At 44.8% G+C, this 22,754-nt stretch overlaps 1 protein-coding gene across 1 annotated transcript; it reads left to right on the top strand.

Moving 5' to 3' along the window:
• The first annotated feature begins 843 nt into the window (after window positions 1-843).
• SYT11 (synaptotagmin 11) lies at window positions 844-21,478 on the top strand. The gene is made up of 4 exons (XM_060031523.1): window positions 844-1,055; window positions 7,203-8,020; window positions 16,499-16,622; window positions 18,139-21,478. The coding sequence occupies exons 1-4, from the start codon at window positions 1,022-1,024 to the stop codon at window positions 18,447-18,449; spliced, it is 1,287 nt and encodes a 428-aa protein (XP_059887506.1). The 5' UTR covers window positions 844-1,021; the 3' UTR covers window positions 18,450-21,478.
• The last annotated feature ends 1,276 nt before the right edge of the window (window positions 21,479-22,754 follow it).

Below are 22,754 nucleotides of genomic sequence, written 5' to 3' on the forward strand. Positions count from 1 at the left end.
ACCGCCAGTAGTCTGACTCTTACGTGAATCATTCTAACTCTTCCAAATGTCAAGGAAATCTCTAGAAGCTTGGAGTTTCACTCGTGTCCTGCTTTTGAAACTACAGAATACACAGATCTGTTGGTTTGCTCGCTGGCGCTCTCTCTCTCTCTCTCTCTCTCTCTCTCACACACACACTCACTTCCCTAAGCAGTTCTAAGCACTTGAAGCTTTTGGAAGAGAAATATCCAACAATGATTAACTTTAGCACTCTTTTTTAGTCTTTTTTAAAAACAGCTTCAATTTACACATCACAGAATCCATCCGTTTTACTTATACAATTAAATTATTTTCAGTAAATTTTCAGAGTTGTGAAACCAACACCAGGTTTGGTCTTTACTCAGAGCTTCTGAAGTTTAAGAAAGTTTCCATAATAATCTTTAGTGGTCTCAGAAACGCATGACAATAAAGGCAACTAATACTGAAATGCAGGCAATATAGAATTTTATTTTTCCAAAATCCTGCCAGAACATTCTGCTGCTATATTAAGCCAAGGGAACCGGAATCACAAGATCTAGGGGATCTCATACGGTAAAGTACCTACACTTGTCCTTAGGCCTCGGGGTTTTCGCCTTACAGACCCACAGCCCATCAGTAGGCGGGGTCTCATTCTCTGGAAATCTTGGCGATGGGAGGGGTGCCCTCCCAGAGATCTTCCGGAAAAGGGCGGGGCTTGCCTTCCGGAACTTTTCGGACAGAGGCGGAGTCTTCTGCCGAGGGCCGTTCGGAGGAAGGCGGGGCCTACCTCGCATCAGGACCAGTCTGGCTGCACCTGCTTCCTTAGCTCAGAGCATCCCTGGAGCATCTTAAGAGGCGACCGCAGCTGGCAACCAGAGACCAGACCGTCGCAGGAGGCGTCCGCCAGATACCTTCCCCTTCTCCTGACCTAGCGCTCTGCAGCGGCGGCCTCCGTACTGACCGGAGGTCCCAGAGTTGTCTGACCATTGCAAAAGCATTTATAGCAATAGCCTCTGATTACGACATGGCTGAGATCACCAATATCCGACCTAGCTTTGGTAAGTAGAATCTGGCAAACTAAGCCTGGGGTAGGTGAAACCGTTGCAAAGCCAAGGGAGCCCAGCAGCTGGGCAGAGCGTGAAGCCCAGACCAGGGCCTTCAAGTGCCAGCCCCTCTAGAATCAGGCCTGTGGTGGTGGGTAGAATCGGGCCTACTGTGGTGGGTAGCAGGCAGTGTACGGCACCCGAACTTAAGCTATGGGCTGCACGGGCTGAGAAGGCCAGAGTCACACCGAGGGTGGGGAGGTCCAGGATGCTAAAACCTTGTATGGTGCGCTGTCAGCACTGCTGGAGGTGAGAAGCAGAGAGCATGAGGAGGATGTGAACCCCATCTTCTGGGGGAGGAGAGGTGAGGTAGCCCGAGCCCTCCCCCTTGGGGCACGCAGGGCGGTGCCCCTTCCTCCCCCTCCCACTCCTCAGGCCTGCGGGGGAGGGAGGTGGCAAGGGAGATGGGGCATCAAGATGGCAGCTTGGGGACTGTGGGCTGTGTGGCTGGCAGCCAGGGGAGGCGGCGGCCTCTGGGGAAAGAGGGGTGCGGGGGTGGGGAGCAAAAAGGAAGCCACTCCTTAAGCCGGTCAGCTGGATGCTGGGGCTAGGAGGAAACGTGAACCCTGCAATTTCTATTCTGCATCGTAATGATGGGATCCGTCCGTAGCTACCAAATGGCGCTTGGCGCTGCTGGGCTGGGGGATGACGTGATGTCTATTTCTGGGCCTCCTGGCAGCGCCTAGGCTCTTCTTCCCAGGCCTTTGTTCCCTGTTTCCCTAGGCTGGCTTTTCAAAAAGGGGGACTCACCCGCGCTGGTGCTGGCGGGGGCCCGATCCAGGCCGGAGGGGGAGGGGCGAAAAAGGCAGAGCCCGGGGAGGCCGCTTTGTGTACCAGAGAAAGCATTACGTCATCTCAGAGCTGCTGGTCCCCGACCCAACCCTACGGGCTCCAAGATCAGTTACACTCCCTGGAGCAGAGTGGGGTAGAAAATAGGGAAGCAGATGGGAAAGAAAAGCTCGAGAAGCGAGTTTTTCCTCTGGGGGATTCCTCCAAAATGTGCTAGGGTAGCAAACTTCCTGTGCTATGCTTTGCTGGCTCCAAAATAAAAAAGAATTACCTTGTTTCTCCCTCAGTTCTATCCCAGTTTGTATGGGAGAAGCCAGTGAGAGTTGCTGTCAGCCTAGGGTTCCTCCTTTTCCCTTAAGAGATTCTATCCCTCAGACAATCCAGAAGGTTTGAGCATCCAGACTCCAGTGTTTAGGGTGGGGCCACAATCCAACTAGGAAATGGCTTTTCTCACTCCCAAGTAAAAGGTTTCTGGAAATGAACAGAACCCAGTGTGCTCTATCCCCTCAATGCCAGGAAGAAGACATCAGATCAGAGAAAGTATACAGACGACAGATCACACCCATTTACTACTTGTTTGCACTGATTCCCTAAGGCTAAATCTTGATTATATTTCTTTCTTCCACTTCACCTTCTGCATTTTTATTCTTTGAGTCCTAAATTTCCAAAATAGATGTCCCTTTTGTCATCACATGAGCACCTCATGATTTTTCTTCTTGCTCTTTCTTTTTCTTCTTATGCCTTCTTTCCAACATATTCTTTTCTTTTAATTGCAGTTCCAGAGTCCTTGGAAAGTTAGATGCTGTAGAGGGAATATTAGTGAAAAAAGGAATTATCAGGCCCTTACATACTACATTTTATTTAATCCTTACAAATATCCTCAAGTGTATTCATTATTATCTATATTTGCTAGATGAGGAAACTGAGGCTAAGGGAGATAAAATAACTTGGCTAAAGTAAAACAAACTAGTTAGGGTAGTGCTAGGATTTAAACCAATTTCCAGTTGATGCCAAAGTTCATTCTCATTTTACTGTGTCACGCTGGCCTACTTGACAAGGAAAAGCTATTTTAGCAAAGGAAGTGTCAATAAGCAGGGCTGGTCAGAGACTGAGAGAATTGGACAACGCCCAGATGTGTCTTGCAGATCTTTAAATCAATACAGAGGATCTCCTCTACAGAGAACTGCCACTTCTGACTTTTTCACATCTCACAGAGCACTTCATTTCAAACTCCCTAGTCCTTGAGAGATTCACCAAGACAACACTCAATTATCCATGACCTTGGAGGACAGAAGGAGCAAGCAGCATGGGTCACTGCAATTTACTACTACTTGAAAACACTCACTTCAGCTTTTAGTCCCAACTTCCTTTTCCCACCAAGCTTTTGACTAAAGCTAGACAATATCTCTGATTTTTCTAGTTCACTGTCTTGGGGGTGGGGGGAGAGAGGCAGGGGTTAACAAATACTAAAATGAAGAAGACAGTAGGACAAAAGTGGGAAACAAGGTGGAGGAGATCGCCTAGGTAATTCACAAGTGGATTCATCCATTTCTCTTTTTTTCCTTCTCTATCCTCCTGAAAGATGAAAATCCTTCTTCTTCTCTTTTACCTGCTCCACCTCTATTTTCTAGCAATAAAAGTTGAGGCACTGTAAGCAACAGTGGGGATCTCTCAAGATCACAGAGTAAATCTATGGTAGAGCCAAAAGGATCACTCAGATGTCTCCCATCCCAGGCCTTTAGACTCCCTTTCAAATCATTCTCAAAAATATACTTGTCTTGGTAGTTCCCTGCTTTTCTCTTCTCATAGAGACAATCAATATTCAGTTTTACTAATCGGTAGCAAGCAATTTTCAGGAAGTCCCTCATGGGTGAATGGAGAGCCACTTTTTCAAATTGTGCCTATTCTGATTGACAGCTGAACCCAATCAATTGTTCAAGCAGATATTTACTGAGCTCCTGTTAGATGCAAGAGACTCAGGGATTCAAAAATGAACAGGGTGTTGTTTCTGCCCACTCTCAAGGTGCTTACAGCTAAGGCTGCTCCCATTTTGTGAAACCTCTCCCTAACAGCTTTTATTTCACTTGATACTCTGAAAATAAATGCTGTTATTATTCAGTATGGCCATGGACACAGTCACCTTGGTTTACTTTGTTAAATGCCTTTACTCCTAATCTATATTAATATTTCAAAATGTAACCACTTCTTTTCTTACCTGGTCCCAACTTTCATAGAACCATGGAATGTTTGAGGTAGAAAGAATTTCAGAGACGTTTATTCCAATCCTCATTAAAGAAATCTTTTTTAGAATATGCCTGGGCTTCCCTGGTGGCACAGTGGTTGAGAGTCCGCCTGCCGATGCAGGGGACATGGGTTCGTGCCCCGGTCCGGGAAGATCCCACATGCCGCGGAGCGGCTGGGCCCGTGAGCCATGGCCGCTGAGCCTGCGCGTCCGGAGCCTGTGCTCCGCAACGGGAGAGGCCACGACAGTGAGAGGCCCGTGTACCGCAAAAAAAAAAAAAAAAAAAATATGCCTGACTAAGGTGATCCAATCTCTGAAAGTTTTCAAATGGAGATTCACTGCCTCCTGAAGCCATCTGGGCCACTGAGAGGCAGTTCTAACAATAATTTGATTCTTTTCATTGAGTCAGAATCTGTCTTCCTGTAGCCTGTACATGCTCATGTTAGACCTGCCCCCCAAAGTAAAATCACATCAGACCTTCTTCCAGCAAAACGCCTTAAGTAATTGAAGAACGTTATTATTCCCAGACCCCTCAGCTCCAGTTCCTTCAATTTCTCCTCACTTGATATGGTTTCCAGGCCCTCTACTATCCTGCTTATCCATAATGTAGAGACATTTTGGTGTCAGATAGACCAGGGTTTAAATCCCATCACTGCCATTTGCTACTATGTGGCCTAGTGTAGATCTGAGTCCCCAGCTTCCTCAATTGTAAAGTGGGGATATTAATGGTACCTATTCAATGAGTTATTTGTTTCGGAGAGAAAAATCTCTAACATGATGCCTGGCAGGGATATCACAAAGGTACACAAAAAATAGCAATTCTCATTCTTGTCAGTACTAGATAGAATACTCCGTATGTGTCGTGACCAGTGCAGATGAAATTACACTACCCCTCCTGTGATCTGGACATTGCACTGATAATATAAGTTAGAATCAGCCTAATTATACTCCAAGCTTTTTGTCATCTAAACTACTAAGTTATTTTTACTCACACTCATCAAGTAAGGTCTCTCATTGCCTATCAATAGGTTTTGAAGGGCAAATAGAATTTTACATTTATCCCTGTTATGTGTAATAATATTGACCTCATCCTGTTTTTCCAATCTGTGGAAGCTGTTTTTTATTTTTTATTGAGGTATAGTTGATTTACAATATTGTGTTAGTTTCTGATGTACAGAATAGTGATTTGATTATATATTTTCTATATAAAAGAATGTTCTTTTTCATATTCTTTTCTATTATGGTTTCTTACAGGATATTGAATATAGTTTCCTGTGCTATATAGTAGAATCTTGTTGTTTATCTCTTTTACATATAGTAGTTTGTATCTGCTAATCCCAAACTCCTAAAGTGGAAGCTGTTTTGAATTGACTAATTCATTTGAACACTTACTATGTGCCACATGGTTCTAGGACCTGGGAATACAGCAGTGAACAAAACAGTCACTATTCTTGTTACACTTACCTAGTGAGGGAAGACAGACAACTATATGTGAGGGGTAATAAGTGCTATGAAGAAAAATAAAGCAGGGTAAACGGGATATCATCTTACTTGGAGCAGTCAGGAAATGCTTCTCTGATAAGATGAAGTTTGGAACAGAGGCCTTCAGTGAGTGAGACCATGAGCCAGGCATATACTTGGTGAAAGGATGTTCTAGGAAGAATCTGGAATATGCTAAAATCACATTTATTTCCTTATTTCCCCTGCCCTACCCAAGACTTACCCTAATGAGTAGTATGGATAACTATAGGCCTTATCTAGATCTTTAAGGCCTAAACCCAGTTTGGCTTCAGTGAACTTAAGGGGGAGGAAATCCCCAAACCTAATTATCTAAGTCAGGGTCCCGATTTGTGCAGGAAAAGACAAGACTAGAGGAGGGGAAGGAAAAAAATCTGTTTCTGTTTAGTTATTTGTTTACTTAACAAATATATATTAAGTACCTGTTAGGTGTTTTTAGTGCTGAGGATACAGAAATGAGCTAAACAGACACAATTCTTGTCCTTATGAAACTTACATTCTAGTGAAGACAGACAATAAATAGTAAAATTATATGTGTGTGTGTATATATATTCTTATGTATATGTGTGTGCCTGTGTATGTTTGTGTGTGTGTGTGTGTATGTGTGTGAGAGAGAGAGAGAGAGAGAAGCATGACAAGGCATGTAGAGAAAATTAAGCAGGGCCAGGAAGTGTGGGTCTCAGGGGTGGAAAAGTTTACACTTTTAAATAGGGTGGTCAGGGAAAACCCTACTAAGAAGGTGACAAGGTCTGACATTTTCCACAGTCCCTATTTCTCCCTATTTAAAATACTTGTATTTCATACTAAAAGATTTTATTATTTTATCTTAAAACACAAGTATTTTAATTATTTTATTTATTTTATTTTATTATTTTATCTTAAAATACAAGTATTTTAAATACCTGGGAGCCGAAATTTGGAACATATTTCAAGTACTTAGACGCAGAGTTCTTCTACTTCTCACCACCCACCTACTTTTATCACCCTTGGGCACCCTACCAAAACCATCCAAAATCAACCCCACATCCTTCTACCCTACCTGTCAGTCAGTCCACACAAGCCCACTGTTGCAAACCCTGTGCTGGATGCTGTGGACTATCCTCCTGAAACCAGACATAGTTCATACCCTTGTGTAACAGTTGAGGTAAATGGGTTCTCCTGTAAAAAGGTGACCTATAACACCTTAGTCGACCTGTAGCCGACCTATAGGGCGGCTTTATGTGAAACACAAATCAATATGAGCAAACCATAAGTGCTGAGGGAAGGCCAAGAAAAGAACAGGCAGTCAGGTGGGGCACTTCAGGGGAGGCTTTCCAGAGAAGATAAGTATTTCATCCATGTTTGGTGGAAAGGAAGAGCCGTGGATTGGTTGGAGAGGATGGGTGAGGGAATCTCCAAGAGAGGGGAGAAGTTCATAAGCCCAGATGAGCAAGTTTTGCTTTGGAGACTAGGTTACAGATTAGCTTGGCTCCAGCCAGAAGCACTAAGCGGGGGTGCAATGGGCAGGGGTTGAGGTCCACCTGCCTTGACACGTCTCTGGTCTCCACCTTCAGATGTGTCGCCAGTGGTCGCTGGCCTCATCGGGGCCTCTGTGCTGGTGGTGTGTGTCTCGGTGACCGTCTTTGTCTGGACATGCTGCCACCAGCAGGCAGAGAAGAAGCACAAGAACCCACCATACAAGTTTATTCATATGCTCAAAGGCATCAGCATATACCCAGAGACCCTCAGCAACAAGAAGAAAATCATCAAAGTGCGGAGAGACAAAGATGGCCCTGCGAGAGAAGGTGGACGCGGGAACCTGTTGGTGGACGCAGCAGAGGCTGGCCTGCTGGGCCAAGACAAGGGTCCTAGCTCTGGATCTTGTATAGACCAATTACCCATCAAAGTGGACTATGGGGAAGAACTGAGGAGCCCCATTGCGAGCCTGACCCCCGGGGAGAGCAAAACCACTTCTCCATCATCTCCAGAGGAGGATGTCATGCTAGGATCCCTCACCTTCTCAGTGGACTATAACTTCCCAAAAAAAGCCCTGGTGGTGACAATCCAGGAGGCTCATGGGCTGCCAGTGATGGATGACCAAACCCAGGGCTCTGACCCCTACATCAAAATGACCATCCTTCCCGACAAGCGGCATCGGGTGAAGACCAGGGTGCTGCGGAAGACCCTGGACCCTGTGTTTGACGAGACCTTCACCTTCTATGGCATCCCATACAGCCAGCTTCAGGACCTGGTACTGCACTTCCTCGTCCTCAGCTTTGACCGCTTCTCCCGGGATGACGTCATTGGGGAGGTCATGGTGCCGTTGGCTGGAGTAGACCCCAGCACAGGCAAGGTACAGCTGACCAGGGACATCATCAAAAGGAACATCCAGGTGAGGAGGAAGAGTGTGTTGGGGAGGGATGGTAGGTTGGGGGAGAGAAGGGGACAAGTGGGAGGGGAGGGATGAGATGGATGGCAAAGAGGGGCTGTAGAGAGGAAGCTCTTGGCTGTCAAGGATAAGCAGTGGTCAAAGTAAGACAGAGAACCTGGCAGGTTAGGTCTCCTCCAAGAAGCAACTTCATGAGGAGAGAAGGGCAGGTAGCTTCTGAAATTTCACTTAGCGGTTGGCATCCTGATGCTGCATCCAGCTTGCTTGGAGCGGGCTGGCTCACCAGTCACAGACCCATCACTTCAGGGATAAGGGGGCTAATTTCTAATCCAAAATGTGTGATCTTCCGCTAGTGAACTTATTTCTCACAGCTGAGAAACTGTGAAATCAGTAATTTTCCCTTCAGCTTCCCTTTCCCAACCCAAATATAGAGATGTAAGTAGCATCATCTGTATGACTTTTAACCACTTTATAAATGAAACTTAACTGCTTCACCCTTTGGGCCCCTTACCCAGGCCCAAACCTTTGCCACAGATACTTCTCTCCCCGTTCCTCCTCTCCTCCTTGTTTGCATTAGAAGGGGGATGAGAGCCCTCCATCCTGCCTCCTCTCCACTGGGCCAGCATTGGCTCTTGAGTTATTTCAGGGATGCAAGAACTGTAACCCCCAGCCCCACTAGTTCATTTCCTCCTCAATCTGGGAGGCAGTGTAGCTCTGCGGTTCAGCACGAGGGCTCTTGATTCAGACTGCCTGGCTTCACCTTCCAGCTCACCACTTTGCAACTGTGTGATGTGGATGAGTTACTTAACTCTTCTAAGCTTCTATTTCCCCATCTGTAAAATGGAGCTGATAATATTGCCTTCCTTATGGGTTATGAGGATCCAATAAGATAATATACCTGGCATACCATTGCCCTTATGGAGCTTTCACTTCAGTGGAGGAGAAATACAAAAAAATCTTGGCAATTATCACATAGTGAGTATGGTAGGTGCTATGAAAGAAGTTGTTGAAATTTTACACTTAGAGTTTCATTCCTTTTTCAGGATTTACCATAAGGAGTTAATAGCAAGGACTTTGAAGTCAGACCTGAGTTTGAATCTAAATTCTACCCGTTAAGTGACCTTGAGCAAGCTGCTTAAATTCTCTAAGTCTCAGTTTCTTACAGGAATTAAGATGATGAATTTACATAATCCCTAGCCCATAGTAAACCTTCAATAAATGGGAACCATGATTATTATTACTATTATTATTTCTATTATTAATAAAGTTTGATCCCTGGGAGAGATATATGATTTGTAGGTATTTATATTTTGTTTTGACAAAGTGAAGGAGGAAGACAAGGGAGGCCTGGATCAGTGGAGAAGAGGGTAGAAGGTTCAGAAAGAATATCAGGGCCACTAAAATCAACTGCACTTTTCCCAGAAAGAGCTCTGCCTGTAGCTGCCTTACTGATCTCTTACTGCCTTCTTCAGCTGCCATCCCACGCCAGACTCAGTGGGGAGGCAGGAGGCTCAGGACTGGAAGGAGGCTTCCAGGCCAGCAGGGCTGAGTGTGCAGTGAGCTCCCAGAAACAAGGTTTGGCCACTGCTGAAGGGCACTGTGCAGTGCCAGGCTGGGGAGGGGAGGGGAGGCAGGAAGTGGCTCCCTCTGAATGTGTGTTCTTACCCCCTCTGCTGTGTAGGCGCCTGTCCCACTGCAGCCAGCCCAGCCATGCCATTGCCCAGAGAACCACTGTTGCCACGTGGTCCACTCAGCTCTACCTCACAGGGGCCGGGGGAGTCCAAACATTTCAAAGACCATTAGAGGCATTTGGTCAGGGCATAAACACTGGTCTGTTGCCAGGATACAATGAGACATCCCCGAGTCCAAGACAGCAAGAGTTCTTATATCCCCTGAGGTTGGAGTCAGAAGGCCTGGACAGAAGCTGCAGTAGTGACCTGTCTCATCTCCCTGCATCCCTTCCCCTCTCCTTGCATTTCTTTTCCTCCAGATTCTGCCAACCGCTCCCCTGATTCCTGACTCCCCTTTATAGCAGCTCCAGTGCTCTACTTCCTGCCTTCATCTAGCTCTCCTTGCAGGGTGGTTCTTTCCCAGCACAGCCTTCGTTGGAGCACCAGCCTGGTAAATCCACCAACTAGCTGGACTCCTTCAGACAGCTCATGCAGTCGCAGCCCACGGCTGACTGTGGAGGATGGCTCTGTACCAAGCTGCAGCTGGGAAGACACTGGCAAGGAAAGGGACTGATTTGGGCTGGGAACAAAACAGCCTCAAATCCAGGACACTGGGCAGGGAGCACAGACAATGGCATTTGCTAAATTGCCCAGGGCTCTTGGGGAGAGCCAAGCTTCTTTCCACTTTATTAACACCCTTCAGGAGGGATAAGCCGGGGCTGGGATCCTGAGCAACGCCCTGAGCCAATCCTGAGTCAATCCCCTGGAAGAGGCTCCAGACAGGACACCCAGAGCCCCTGCAGCACCACCCCAGAGCCTTGCAGCCTCCCAGGTGTCCTAAGCCTGTTTTCCCCAACCAGTGCCAGTGGGTAGAGCTGTGTTCCATCCTGGGTCGTGGCTGTCATCTCTCTAGTCACTCGTCCCCCTGATTCCCTAGCAGTACAGCCTCAAAATGTCTACCCTAAACCCTCCCTACTGTAGCCAAGAACCTGCCCTTTCTGGATCTCCCCATATGGCTCATCAGTTAGAGCTGCTTTGGACTATTCCACACTGTCTGTAAAGAGCTCTTTCTGGTCTGGGTAAGGTACCCCCTTATAATAATGGAGCCAAATGTTCCTGGGCGGAGACTGGTGAGAACTGCATTTCTCTAGACAACCACCCACCCCTAACTGCATTTCCTGACCTTTAGCAGAAAATTCAGCTCTTGTCCTTTCCGTTATTACAGTCCACTGCAGTCCAGTTGAAGAAGCCCTGGACTGGTCATGATTTCTGATTCTGTCCATTTCACTGACTAATTCTGGGCAAGCAGTTACCTACTCGGCCTCAGTCTCCCTCTAGGCTGGATCACGAAGGCTAATGGATTGACTCTGTGAGAGTACTCAGCTCTTAGGAATATACAGAAAGATATAAGAAGCATTAAAAATTAACACTCAATTATTAATGAAAAAAGTTCACAGTATAAACTCTATAATGCCCAAAACTCTCTGAGCTGGACTTTTGAACTGGATTTTTTTTAAGTGGCAGCTTTTTTTTTTTTTCCTAGTATTTTATTCGGATAGAAATAAAAAAGTGAATTTACATTCCCATAATACATCCCCCACAGGGAGAAGGGGGGTGGTTCAGCGAGGGCTGGGGTTAAAGAAGAGACAGTGGGAAAGAAGTGATTTACAAGGTGGATAATAGAGAGTTGTTAGACTCCTAATTTCTTCAGGTCACTGTTTCCCAAACCATTTCCTGTCTTTCTACTACCAGATTGGTGTTCATGACCTGGGACAATGGTCATGGGAATGATAGGATTCTTAGAATCTCAGATTTACAAGAAACCTTGGAGTTCATCCAGTCTAGTCAAAAGGGACTGAAAAGAGAGAAAGAAAAAGGAATGTCAGTTATCCAGGAACAATAAAGAAAATTGCTATGTAAAATAAGTAAATAAATAAAACCACACACACAAAAAAGAAAGCTATATTTGTGTATTGGGGAGAAGACAAGGAGGGATGTGATTGAATGTGGAGGTTTTTGTTTCTTTTGTTTTCTCATGACTGTGATTTATGTGTAGCCCTGAGAACTTCTAGCCCCAATGAAGGTTTATTGAGGACGCATGAGTCCTCCTCTTTGCAAAGATACTGTGGCTAGAAAAATCACTGTGGGCGGGGCCCTGCTAATTATAAGAAATAGACTTATCCCTCGCCTAAGTATTTCCTTCAGCTGAACGTCTTCTTTAGGACCACTGCTCTTGTTCCTCTTTTCCACGGAGTGAGAAAGGATCCCGCTCTCTGAGAGCAAAGCTTCCCAGCTCTGTCAGGCATGGATAAAACCCTTTCTCCCCCTTGTCCTTCTGCTTGCCTGCCCCCCAACAGGGTCTTTACCTCACTAGGCCAAGGGGCTGGGAAACAGAGTTCGCTCCCAGCCCTTGACAAAGAGCCCTTGACAAAGAGTCATTGACAATGCCGCTTGGAATGGCAATTGGGTGGAAAGAGAAGGGGAGGGGGGAGGGGGAGACTTGAAACTCCAGGCCTTCAATGCAGAATGGAATGGCATTCAGGTGGTGTTGTGGCTGCAGACTTGGGCATCACAAAGGGGCAGCTGAATGGGGATGGGCGTTCTGCCCATGTAAAATGGCCAAAGATGAAGGGTGGGGGGGATCAGATGGAGAACAGTTGTCTGAGGAGTGATTTTAGGGGAGGAAATTATTGTGAAGGTAACCAGAAGTTGTCCACCTTCCCAACGAACTAAGGAAGGGGCACGGGATTTAAATTAGGATGATTTTGCTACAATGGATGATTTAGGAAACAGTTTTTTTTTTTTTTTGAAACAGAGTTTTAAATAAATAACCAGAAAACCTAAGTATAATCTTGTACTCAATGTTATTTTTACAAATAAAACTCTTTTTTTTTAATTTTCCTTTTTTAAAATATTTATGTAGTTTAGCTGCACAGGGTCTTAGCTGGGGCACGCAGGATCTTTTAGGTGCAGCATGCAGGCTCTTAGTTGTGACATGTATGTGGGGTGTAGTCCCCCTGCATTGGAAGCACAGGGTCCTACCCACTGGACCACGAGGGAAGTCCCCAAGATTGCATATTTAACATTTAGATACCAATATTCAAGGATGGTCCCAGAGATAGATATCAAAACTAGTTAACATTTCATTATTCATGGAAATGGAGGGGAGCAGTGGCCCAAATAATCCAGAAGTTCTTTCTAGATCAGCACTATCTACTGGATGCTATGATGGTGGAGATGTTCTATATCTGCACTGTCCAGTATGGTAGCCACTGGCCACATGTGGATACTGAGCACTTGAAATATGGCCAGCGTGATTGAGACACTAAAATTTTAATTTTATTTCATTTTAGTGAATTAAAATTTAAATAGACACATGTAGCTAGCGCCTACTGTATTGGGCAGGCCAGTTGTGAATGTTTTAGAAGGCATTTAATTTTCTTTTTCGTGAGGGATTACTTTCCTGATGCCATTTGGATGTGGCTGAGAGTAAAAATGAGTTTACCTTCTCTGACTGCATTCTGACTCGTCAAAAGGAAGCAGCCCAGAAGTATACTGGCTGGCAAGGGCAACCAGCCTGTGATTGTACACTGGCTGAGGGTACTTCCCGTGGATATAGTCAAGAGCCGGCTATATGTTAGGGGTAAGGAAAAGATGTGGGGCTTCAATCTAGCAGAGAATACCATGGACATCTTTTTCAAAGTCTATTTTCTTTTGTACTTCAATTTCAAAAGCTAATGGCTAAGTTTAACATTCAGTCACATTCAGTACCCTACGAGAGACATTTCCATATGCTCCTGGTATGAAATATAGCCTCAAGAACTTTTTTAAGCCAAATGGAAATATTATCACAGGTCATTCCTCGAGGTGACTTAAGACTTATAATCAGAGCATCAACTATTAGGGTTTTTCACTGATGAGCTAATTAAATTATTTACTGCTGTTGTTCTTTACTCCACCAGACACACCTGAGCAGGCAGTGCACTAGCCCATGAGCTTCTGGAGGGTAGGGGTCTTCTTTGTGCATCATTTCAGCCCTAGCTGCTAGCAGAGTGCCCGGCACTTAGTGAGCGCACAGCAAGACATTTTGGTGGGTATGTGGCGTATGTAAGGCTGGTGGTCAGTTTGGTCTATTTTTGTTCAATCTAAGAATTCTTAAGTAGGTGACATTCCTTTGGGGCTATGAAGAATACAAGGAATAGGAGTTGATAGTGGAGGAATGATTTGGTCTCGAAATTTTTTTTTTTTGTCTCAAATTTAACTTATTATGTCCTAAAGTCCTCCTATCCCACCTCCTTTTGTTTTCTTTATCCCAGCCTCATCCCTGCTTCCTAAGCTAGAAACACAAGAAATAGCCCTCCATCTCTTCCCTCTCCCCTATATTTTCATCCAATTAGCTGCCCCAACCCAGAAAATCCTGACAATTCTTCCTGAGACATATCCTACCCCAGGTCCATCTCCTCTGCCACAGCCCTGGTTCCAGGCCTCATCATTTCTTCCCTAGCCTGTTGCAGCAGCCTCTTAACTGAGCTTTCTGACTTTGGTCTTTCTCTACTTTAGTTCCTTCTCTAGCTTTCACTCATATTATTATTAATATACTAACAACAACAATAACTGTCGCACCTATGCCTACAGACCTCCTCTTGCCTGGGTGCTGCGGCTGGCTCTGCTGTTTGGTTAGCTCACCCCCACTGCCCTTCACCTTCGCCTGACCCACCTCTCTGGGTTCCTGGCCTGTCCCTCCTGCCAGCACCCCAACATCAGGAACACTCTCTCCTCTCAGCATTCTCTGAACACAGCCTACCCTTTCAGCACCCAAAGACTTTGTACTGGCCATTCTGCTGCCCTGCCCCACGGGATCTTCTCTCTGTCCGTTGCCTGTGTCTCTTACTCAACCACCATCAACTCAGCCCAGACGTCAGCTGGCAAAGCCTCCACCTGAATCTCTCAACAGCACTGAGGATTTTTTTTTTTTGGCTGCGCCACGTGACCTATAGGATGTTAGTTCCATGACCAGGGATTGAACCCAGGCCCTCAGCAGTGAGAGTGCAGACCTACCCACTGGACCGCCAGGGAATTTCCAGGCTTCTCACTTTTCTGACAAGTAAACATGTTTGTTTACATCTCTGTCTCTTCTAGTCCGTGATAAGCTCCTTGGGAGCGAGAACTGAGTCTTATCAGTTCTGAATCCCCAGCACCTGGCATATAATTAGTATCCAAATGTTTTTTTAATATATATATAAATTTATTTATTTGTTTTTGGCTGTGTTGGGTCTTCATTGCTGCACGCGGGCTTTCTCTAGTTGCAGCGAGGGGGGCTACTCTTCTTTGCAGTGCGCAGGCTTCTCATTGCGGTGGCTTCTCTTGTAGCAGACCACGGGTTCTAGGCGTGTGAGCTTCAATAGTTGTGGCACGTGGGCTCAGTAGTTATGGCTCACAGGCTCTAGAGCACAGGCTCAGTAGTTGTGGCACACGGGCTTAATTGCTCTGTGGCATGTGGGATCTTCCCGGACCAGGGATCGAACCCGTATCCCCTGCATTGGCGGGCAGATTCTTAACCACTGTGCCACCAGGGAAGTCCTCCAAATATTATTTAAAATGTTCTTGGAGGTTTTTTTTTTTTCAAGCTCAAAATAGAGCCTAGCATAAAATTTCAAAGTGGGGAAACAAAGTTATAGGTGGCTGGAGAAGACACTCTGAAGGTCATAACACTGGGGCAGGCGGAGCAGGTGTGGATATTCACCTTGTGAAATGGAGGCACAGGCTTCAGAAAGTTCAGGGACTTGCCCAGGGCCAGCTGGTGAGTAATTGGCCAAGTTACTCAAACTTAAGTTTCCTGTCTCCCACTATACAGTCTTCAAAACTTTTTTTATGGCAAGAACTGAATGAGGGACTTCCATGGAGGTGCAGTGGTTAAGAATCCGCCTGCCAGTGCAGGGGACATGGGTTCCATCCCTGGTCCGGGAAGATCCATGCCGTGGAACAACTAAGCCCGTGCACCACAACTACTGAGCCTGTGCTCTAGAGCCCAGGTGCCACAACTACTGAGCCCGTGTGCCACAACTACTGAAGCCTGCGCGCCTAGAGCCCATGCTCCACAACAAGAGAAGCCACCGCAATGAGAAGCCCGCGCACCGTAATGAAAAGTAGCCCCCGCTCGCTGCAACTAGAGAAAGCCCGTGCACAGCAGCGAGGACCCAACACAGCCAAAAATTAAAATAAATAAATAAATTTGTTAGGGGTAAGGAAAAGATGTGGGGTTTCAATCTATCAGAGAATACCATGAACATCTTTTTTAAAGTCTATTTTCTTTTGTACTTCAATTTCAAAAGCTAATGGCTAAGTTTAAAGTTCAGTCACATTCAGTACCCTACGAGAGACATTTCCATATGCTCCTGGTATGAAAAAAAAATTTTTTTTAAAAAGAACTGAATGAGAGAATAGGAGAGAATGCACATCTCTGGTACACACTGTGTGCCAGGCACTGTGGTGTTTTACAAATTCTAAATTATCGAATCCTCTTACTAATCCTGGGAAGTTGGGACTATTTTTATCGCCATTTTATAGATGAGGAAGTGGAAGTAGCTTGTCCCAGGTCAGACAGATGAGAAGTAGAGTCAGGATTTGAATCCAGGCCTGTCTGGCTTCAGAGTCTGCGCTCCTAAATACTAGGCTATGCTGTCTCTCCCTGCAAATGATTTTATTTAGTATCAGGATTATGATGAGAACATTTCCTTTTTCCTCCACATGCTTTCTGTGCTGTGGCCTGCTCCCTCTGCCGGGATTCTCACCTGCTCTTTCTTCTCCCCAGAAGTGCATTAGCAGAGGGGAACTCCAGGTGTCTCTGTCATATCAGCCTGTGGCACAAAGAATGACAGTGGTGGTCCTCAAAGCCAGACACTTGCCGAAGATGGATATCACCGGTCTCTCAGGTAGCAGCTATTTACTTCAACCTATTTCTTTTTTCTCTTTTTTTTTACATTTGTTTTAATTGGAGTATATTTGCTTTACAATGTTGTGTTAGTTTCTACTACACAGCAAAGTGAATCAGCTATACGTATACATGTATCCCCTCTTTTTTTGGATTTCCTTCCCGTTTAGGTCACCACAGAGCACTGAGTAGAGTTCCCTGTGCTATACAGCAGGCCCCCATTAACTATCTACTTTATACATAGTATCAATAGTGTATATATGTCAATCCCAGTCTCCCAATTCATCCCCCTCCCTTCCCCTCTTGGTATCCATACATCTGTTCTCTATGTCTTTGTCTCTATTTCTGCTTTGCAAATAAGACCTAGATGTGTCTATACCAATTTTTTCAGATTCCACATATATGCGTTAATATACAATATTTGTTTTTCTCTTTCTGACCCACCCCACTCTGCATGACAGTCTCTAGGTCCATCCACGTCTCTACAGATGACCCAATTTCATTCCTTTCTATGGCTAACATTCCATTGTATATACGTACCACATCCTCTTCATCCATTCCTCTGTTGATGGACATTTAGGCTGTTTCCATGTCCTGGCTATTGTAAATAGTGCTGCAATGAACAGTGGGGTGCATGTGTCCCTTTGAATTATGGTTCTCTCAGGGTATATGCCCAGTAGTGGGACCGCTGGGTCACATGGTAGTTCTATTTTTAGTTTTCCAAGGAACCTCCATACTGTTCTCCGTAGTGGCTGCATCAATTCACATTCCTACCAACAGTGCAAGAGGGTTCGCTTTTCTCCACACCCTTTCCAGCGTTTATTGTTTGTAGATTTTGTGATGATGGCCATTCTGACCGGTGTGAGGTGATACCTCATTGTAGTTTTGATTTGCCTTTCTCTGATAATTTGTGATGTTGAGCATTTTTTCATGTGTTTGTACTTCAACCTATTTCTATCTGTCCGCGCCCCACCCACCACTGCCCCTTGCCTGTGACGCAGACACCCCCTCTCCACCTTTCAGGACCCCTGGCACCTCTCATTGTCCACCCATTCCTCTCTCTGTCTACATTCTCTTCCTGATGAATGTAGCTGGGAAGGTGCTTTGGTTAAGCAAATGGGGTCTCTACCTTTGGCGAGGTATCCTCAGTGCTATGCATGCATGCTGGGTGCTGTGCCCTCGCTCCAGGTGAGACTCAGCAACAAGCCTGCAGGCTTTGTTAGTCCCTGTGCCCTTTAAAATGCTTCTTGGTGTCATGGGGTTTCTTTGGCCCTGACTCAAGGTGGCTGTTCTGTTCCATGCCTGCCTGGTTTCCTTGGCCCCTTGTCCAGGTGGGCAGACGTGTACACAGTCAGTGTACACTTAGTGTGCAATCACTAAAGACCACAGGGGGTGGGGGATGGGACACCAAGGAGATGAACAGCAGAAGCCCCTCCTCCCCAACCGGAAGCCACCATTGTATAGGAGAGGACTGTGTCATAGGCCTGTCTCCCTTTTTCTGATCTCTTTGGGGGCCCCAGATCCTTATGTCAAGGTGAACGTCTACTACGGCAGAAAGCGCATTGCCAAGAAGAAAACCCATGTGAAGAAGTGCACTTTGAACCCAGTCTTCAACGAGTCTTTCATCTACGACATCCCCACTGACCTCCTGCCCGACATCAGCATTGAGTTCCTTGTCATCGACTTCGATCGCACCACCAAGAACGAGGTGGTGGGGAGGCTGATCCTGGGGGCGCACAGTGTCACAGTCAGCGGTGCTGAACACTGGAGAGAGGTCTGCGAGAGCCCCCGCAAGCCCGTGGCCAAGTGGCACAGTCTGAGCGAGTACTAATCCTCTTCTCCTTGCCTCTAACCCCAGGGCCGGGCTGGGCAGGGACGTGGTGGGGAGAGAGATAAACAGAGAGAAGTGGACTCAACACCTCATTTTAGCTGTAGAAGAAAATTTCTTACAAAACAAACCCCACAAAGAACACCCCACATGACCACAGCTGCAGATCAGTTCTTAGCGATGATGATTTTTCTCCTTTGCAAGGCACTAGGAAATCCCTTTTTTTTTCTTTTTTTATGGGGGAAAAAAAGAGAGGGAAAGACCTCTACAAGTCTATATATAAAAATGTAACCTTATACTTGCATGTCTAATACAAACTGAAGAAATTAGCCTAACTGCCAACATCAAGGTACAGATTTTAATCCATGAAAATTGTGTTTTGTGCCGAATTGTATTTGCTGACTACCTGAAATTGGTCTCTTTTTACTGGGCTTCTCTAGAGTTATTTTCACTCCCCACCTCTGTGGAAGAATCTTTTGCTCTTGTAAAACCTCATGTTTTTATCATCCCCATCTTTTCTCCCTGTTACCTCTTACATTTCTGCTCTTTGACTGAGCGCAAGGTCCAGAGGTCTGTAGTAAGCCAAGAAACAAAGGTGGAACGGATAAGGCAGGGTTTGCAGGAGAAAGAGTACTTGCGAATTGAGGTATGTTTGTTATTAGCTCTCCTGCTATGAATGGGTAAAAGGCAGTCCTTGATTAATTTGTGATCAAGTACACAAAGACATCAGACTTTTAGGTAGAATTTGGGTTTACAAAACTAGATGACCTGTCTAAAAAGAGCTTTGGCGACTTCAAATTCAGCTACAGGATAGTACCAATGAATACATCCAGCTGATCCCAAATGTAGGTATGAAGACAAGGAAAGGAAAATGAGATGACTGCCATCTCCCTTTGTAACTGTGTCTGGAAGGACAGCCATTCGTTGGTTGATGGTTTAGAAATCATCAGAGTTTTGAAGGATTAAACTGGCCTTTGTTTTTCCAGAAACGCTGAAAACTGAGAAGCTTTAAAGTCTTCTCAAGTAGCTTAGATGAGGTTAGTTTTGCTTTATAAGGAAAAGGCACTTCAGAAATTATTCTTTCTCTTTAAATTTTTCAATCCTGGCTCTTACAAATAACTAAATGAGTACCTGTGACTAAATTAGTAATAAAGATAACTTGGACTTTTTCGGAACATCCTTTCCCTGAAAACAAAGTGCTCAGTTCTTAGGACTTCTGAATCTCAAGATAATATGAAGGTATGGGTAACCACAGAGTTCAATCCTCCTCTGCCAGTGGACAATAGAGGTTGAGAGAGATTCAGCCTCTTGCTGGGATTAGAATTCACATCTCCTTATTCCTAGACCAGCCATGTCTCTTAGAGTTGAGACTTTTCAGATGGCAGAGACTTCACTGACAATAAGTAAGCCTGGATAGGCAGTAGATATTTTTGCCAGCCTGAAAAGGAACTCAAATAAGCAGCAGCTTGAACCAAGGCCTGAAAGATTATCCAAGATTGAAATTCCACATTCATACAAGAACATCACTATCTGACTTGCTTCTGAGAAGGGAGCTGAAGAGCTGAGTCTCCGTGGAGAGTGGTGATGTTGCCTTTGACATTCCCTTAACTCTGTGGATTTCAAACCAATCTGTTCCCCGCCCACCCCCATTCTTTTTTTTTTTTTTTTTTTAACCTGGATTCTTGACAATGCAGAGCAGCAGTTCTGAGCAGGCACAAAGCCCACTCTCTGTTCTTGTCCCTGTCATCCCACATCCCCCATAATCTGACTCACAATCTCATCATCAGTTGGGTTCACACCACCAGTCTCTATCCAACACTCCATGGAATGTAAATACTGTATCATACGTAGAAGAAAATAATTTTTGTTTTCTAAAAATGCATTTTGAGATAGTTTCATGTAAATCTGACAGGAGCACTCTGAAGCCCCATTAGGAAAAATTTTAAATGGTTCCTCTTCATCGCCTTAATGTCTAAAGATCAGAAATCGCTGAGCAACCCGCTTTTGTTTCCTTCCCAGAAACAATGCAAAGCAACAGGTGGAGATAGTCTGGCCTTTGCCCTGCTGTGTGTGCCTCTGTAGCTCCTCCTGACATAAGTCTGGGAAAGCAGCCTCACCCAACTCCTCTCTTCCCCACCTCCTTGTAGCTTTATTCCTTGCATTCTTTGGGTCTACTGAGCAGTGGGTGGTGAGGTGGCAGGGAAGGAACCAGTAGTTCTGTAGCCTAGGAGCTGCCTCGGTGTCTTTCTCAGAAAAATGGCAAAGAGGCAGACAGTACAGGGTTCCTCCCTCCTACCTCAGGCCTGATCCATCGTGCCCTTGACTTTGCTGTCCCAAAGTTTCTTAGCTGGCTTTGGCTTTCACATTTGTTCCTCCCAGAGCTAACGGATAAGGGTGGAGGAGGAATGCCTACTCCTAAGAGTCAGTTAAAAGACAAGAGAGTCACATTCTAGCTTTTGCACAAGGCACTCATGGTCAGGAATAGGTTAGGGAATGGTCACTTCTGATTTTCCAAGAGTCAGTCCTTCTCTGCTGATATCTTGATTCCTTTGGGAAGACAAGAGTTTTTCTTAATAACAAAAGTCCCTTTTATGAGTTAGTCCTTCCTTCAGTTCTTCTCAGTGGAGCACAGCCAAGATGTACATGTTCATGAGTGGTGCTCTGGATGTGCAAACAGATAGAACTGGCTCATGGGACAGGGGCGGCTTGCTCGGGAGAGGGAATAATGCAAGTCCTTTTTCTTGGAAGGCTTTTATTATGGCCACGATAGTGACATTGCCCTCACCATGCTCCTTCTCTGATGTGGTCGTCTTTCTTTACCTTGTGTCTTCTCTTGTAAAAATGAAACTCAAAAATAAAATAAACGTGTCAAATTAAAAAAAAAAAAAAACGAAAAAAACGAAAAAGCTAACATGAATTGTGTGAAACTGCATAATGCTGTAACGCTAACCTACAATATGTAATGCTATCTTGTATGTTGAATTTGTTAATGCACCACACAAGTGCAGAATAAAGACTGATTCACATTAAATAGGCCCGGTGACATCAGCATGATTTTCTTGGAAGCTGGATGACTATGAATGATGTGAACATTCAGACTCCAATAGGATATACTAGGGCATGTTCTCCAAAGCGTGGCCTCAGACCACCTGATTCAGAATCATCTGGGACACTTGTTAAAACATGCAGATTCCAGGCTCCAGACTGACAGTCCTTTTTCTAGTCCTCCTTCTGTTTTCCTCTTAAAATGTAATATTTAAGATCATAACCACCAGAGAGAGAGAGGATGGCTTTTAGTGCTGAGAATTAGTCTGCCCCTTTCATTGGAAATATTTCCAAAAGCAATGCTGAGACTGGCTGATTCTGTTCTCTTATTTATTCATTAGTCAGGAAATATTTTTTAATCGCGTCTCTATCATATGCCAGGTACTGGGGATACAAGACATTGATGAGCAAGAGTCCTACATTTGAGGAGCTTAGAAGAAGACAAGCATTAATCAATTAATCACACTAATAAGTATTTAATCACAAACTGAGAAATGCCCTGAAAGAAAAGGAACGCTGTGTGTACACGCAAGTAGTAGAGAGAAAGGAAGCAAGAGAATAGGTTTAAAACTTTTTAAAGTTTCAGTTAAGGAACTATAAAACATTTTTGAATTGCAAAACTAACATCCTAAGCATATTATAAGAACACTAGAAAATAGAGAAGAGGAAAAAAAAAAAAATCAAGATTCCAAAACCTTAACAACCATTTTGTCTTCTAGTCTTAGTTCCTGTACATTTATTCCCCTGATACATTACTCAGGATCATTGTAGAAAACACATAAAATAAAGTACAATTCATAGGAACTGGAAAAAATCCACCTACAGGCAAACAGTATTAATTTGGGCATATCTCCTTCCAATCTCTTCGAACCACTGTATGATTCCAATCATAGTATGTATATAATTTTGCATATTACTTTTTTCTAACATGATAATATAATAACAATGATGGTAAGAGTATCTTGGCACTCAAGATGTTTTTGGCTATAATTAACAGGAAACCCAATTCAAATTGGCTTAAACATTAAGAATATGGATCGGTTCACCTAACTGGAAGTCCAGAGGCAGGTTAGGCTTCAGAGTTGACTCAGCAAAAGGTCACTAATACTATGAGGGGCCCAGGTTCTTTCTGTGGGCCATTCTGACATTCAAGGCTAGCTTAATCATAAGGCTTTTATATTTATAGAAGCACCCCCCTGGGGCGGAGGGGAAACGACCTCTCCTAGAAAGATAAGGTCAATCATTCCCAGAAGCCTCTAGCTA

The sequence above is a fragment of the Delphinus delphis genome, chromosome 1 (genome assembly GCF_949987515.2).
Source record: "Delphinus delphis chromosome 1, mDelDel1.2, whole genome shotgun sequence".
Classification (NCBI taxonomy): Eukaryota; Metazoa; Chordata; class Mammalia; order Artiodactyla; family Delphinidae; genus Delphinus; species Delphinus delphis.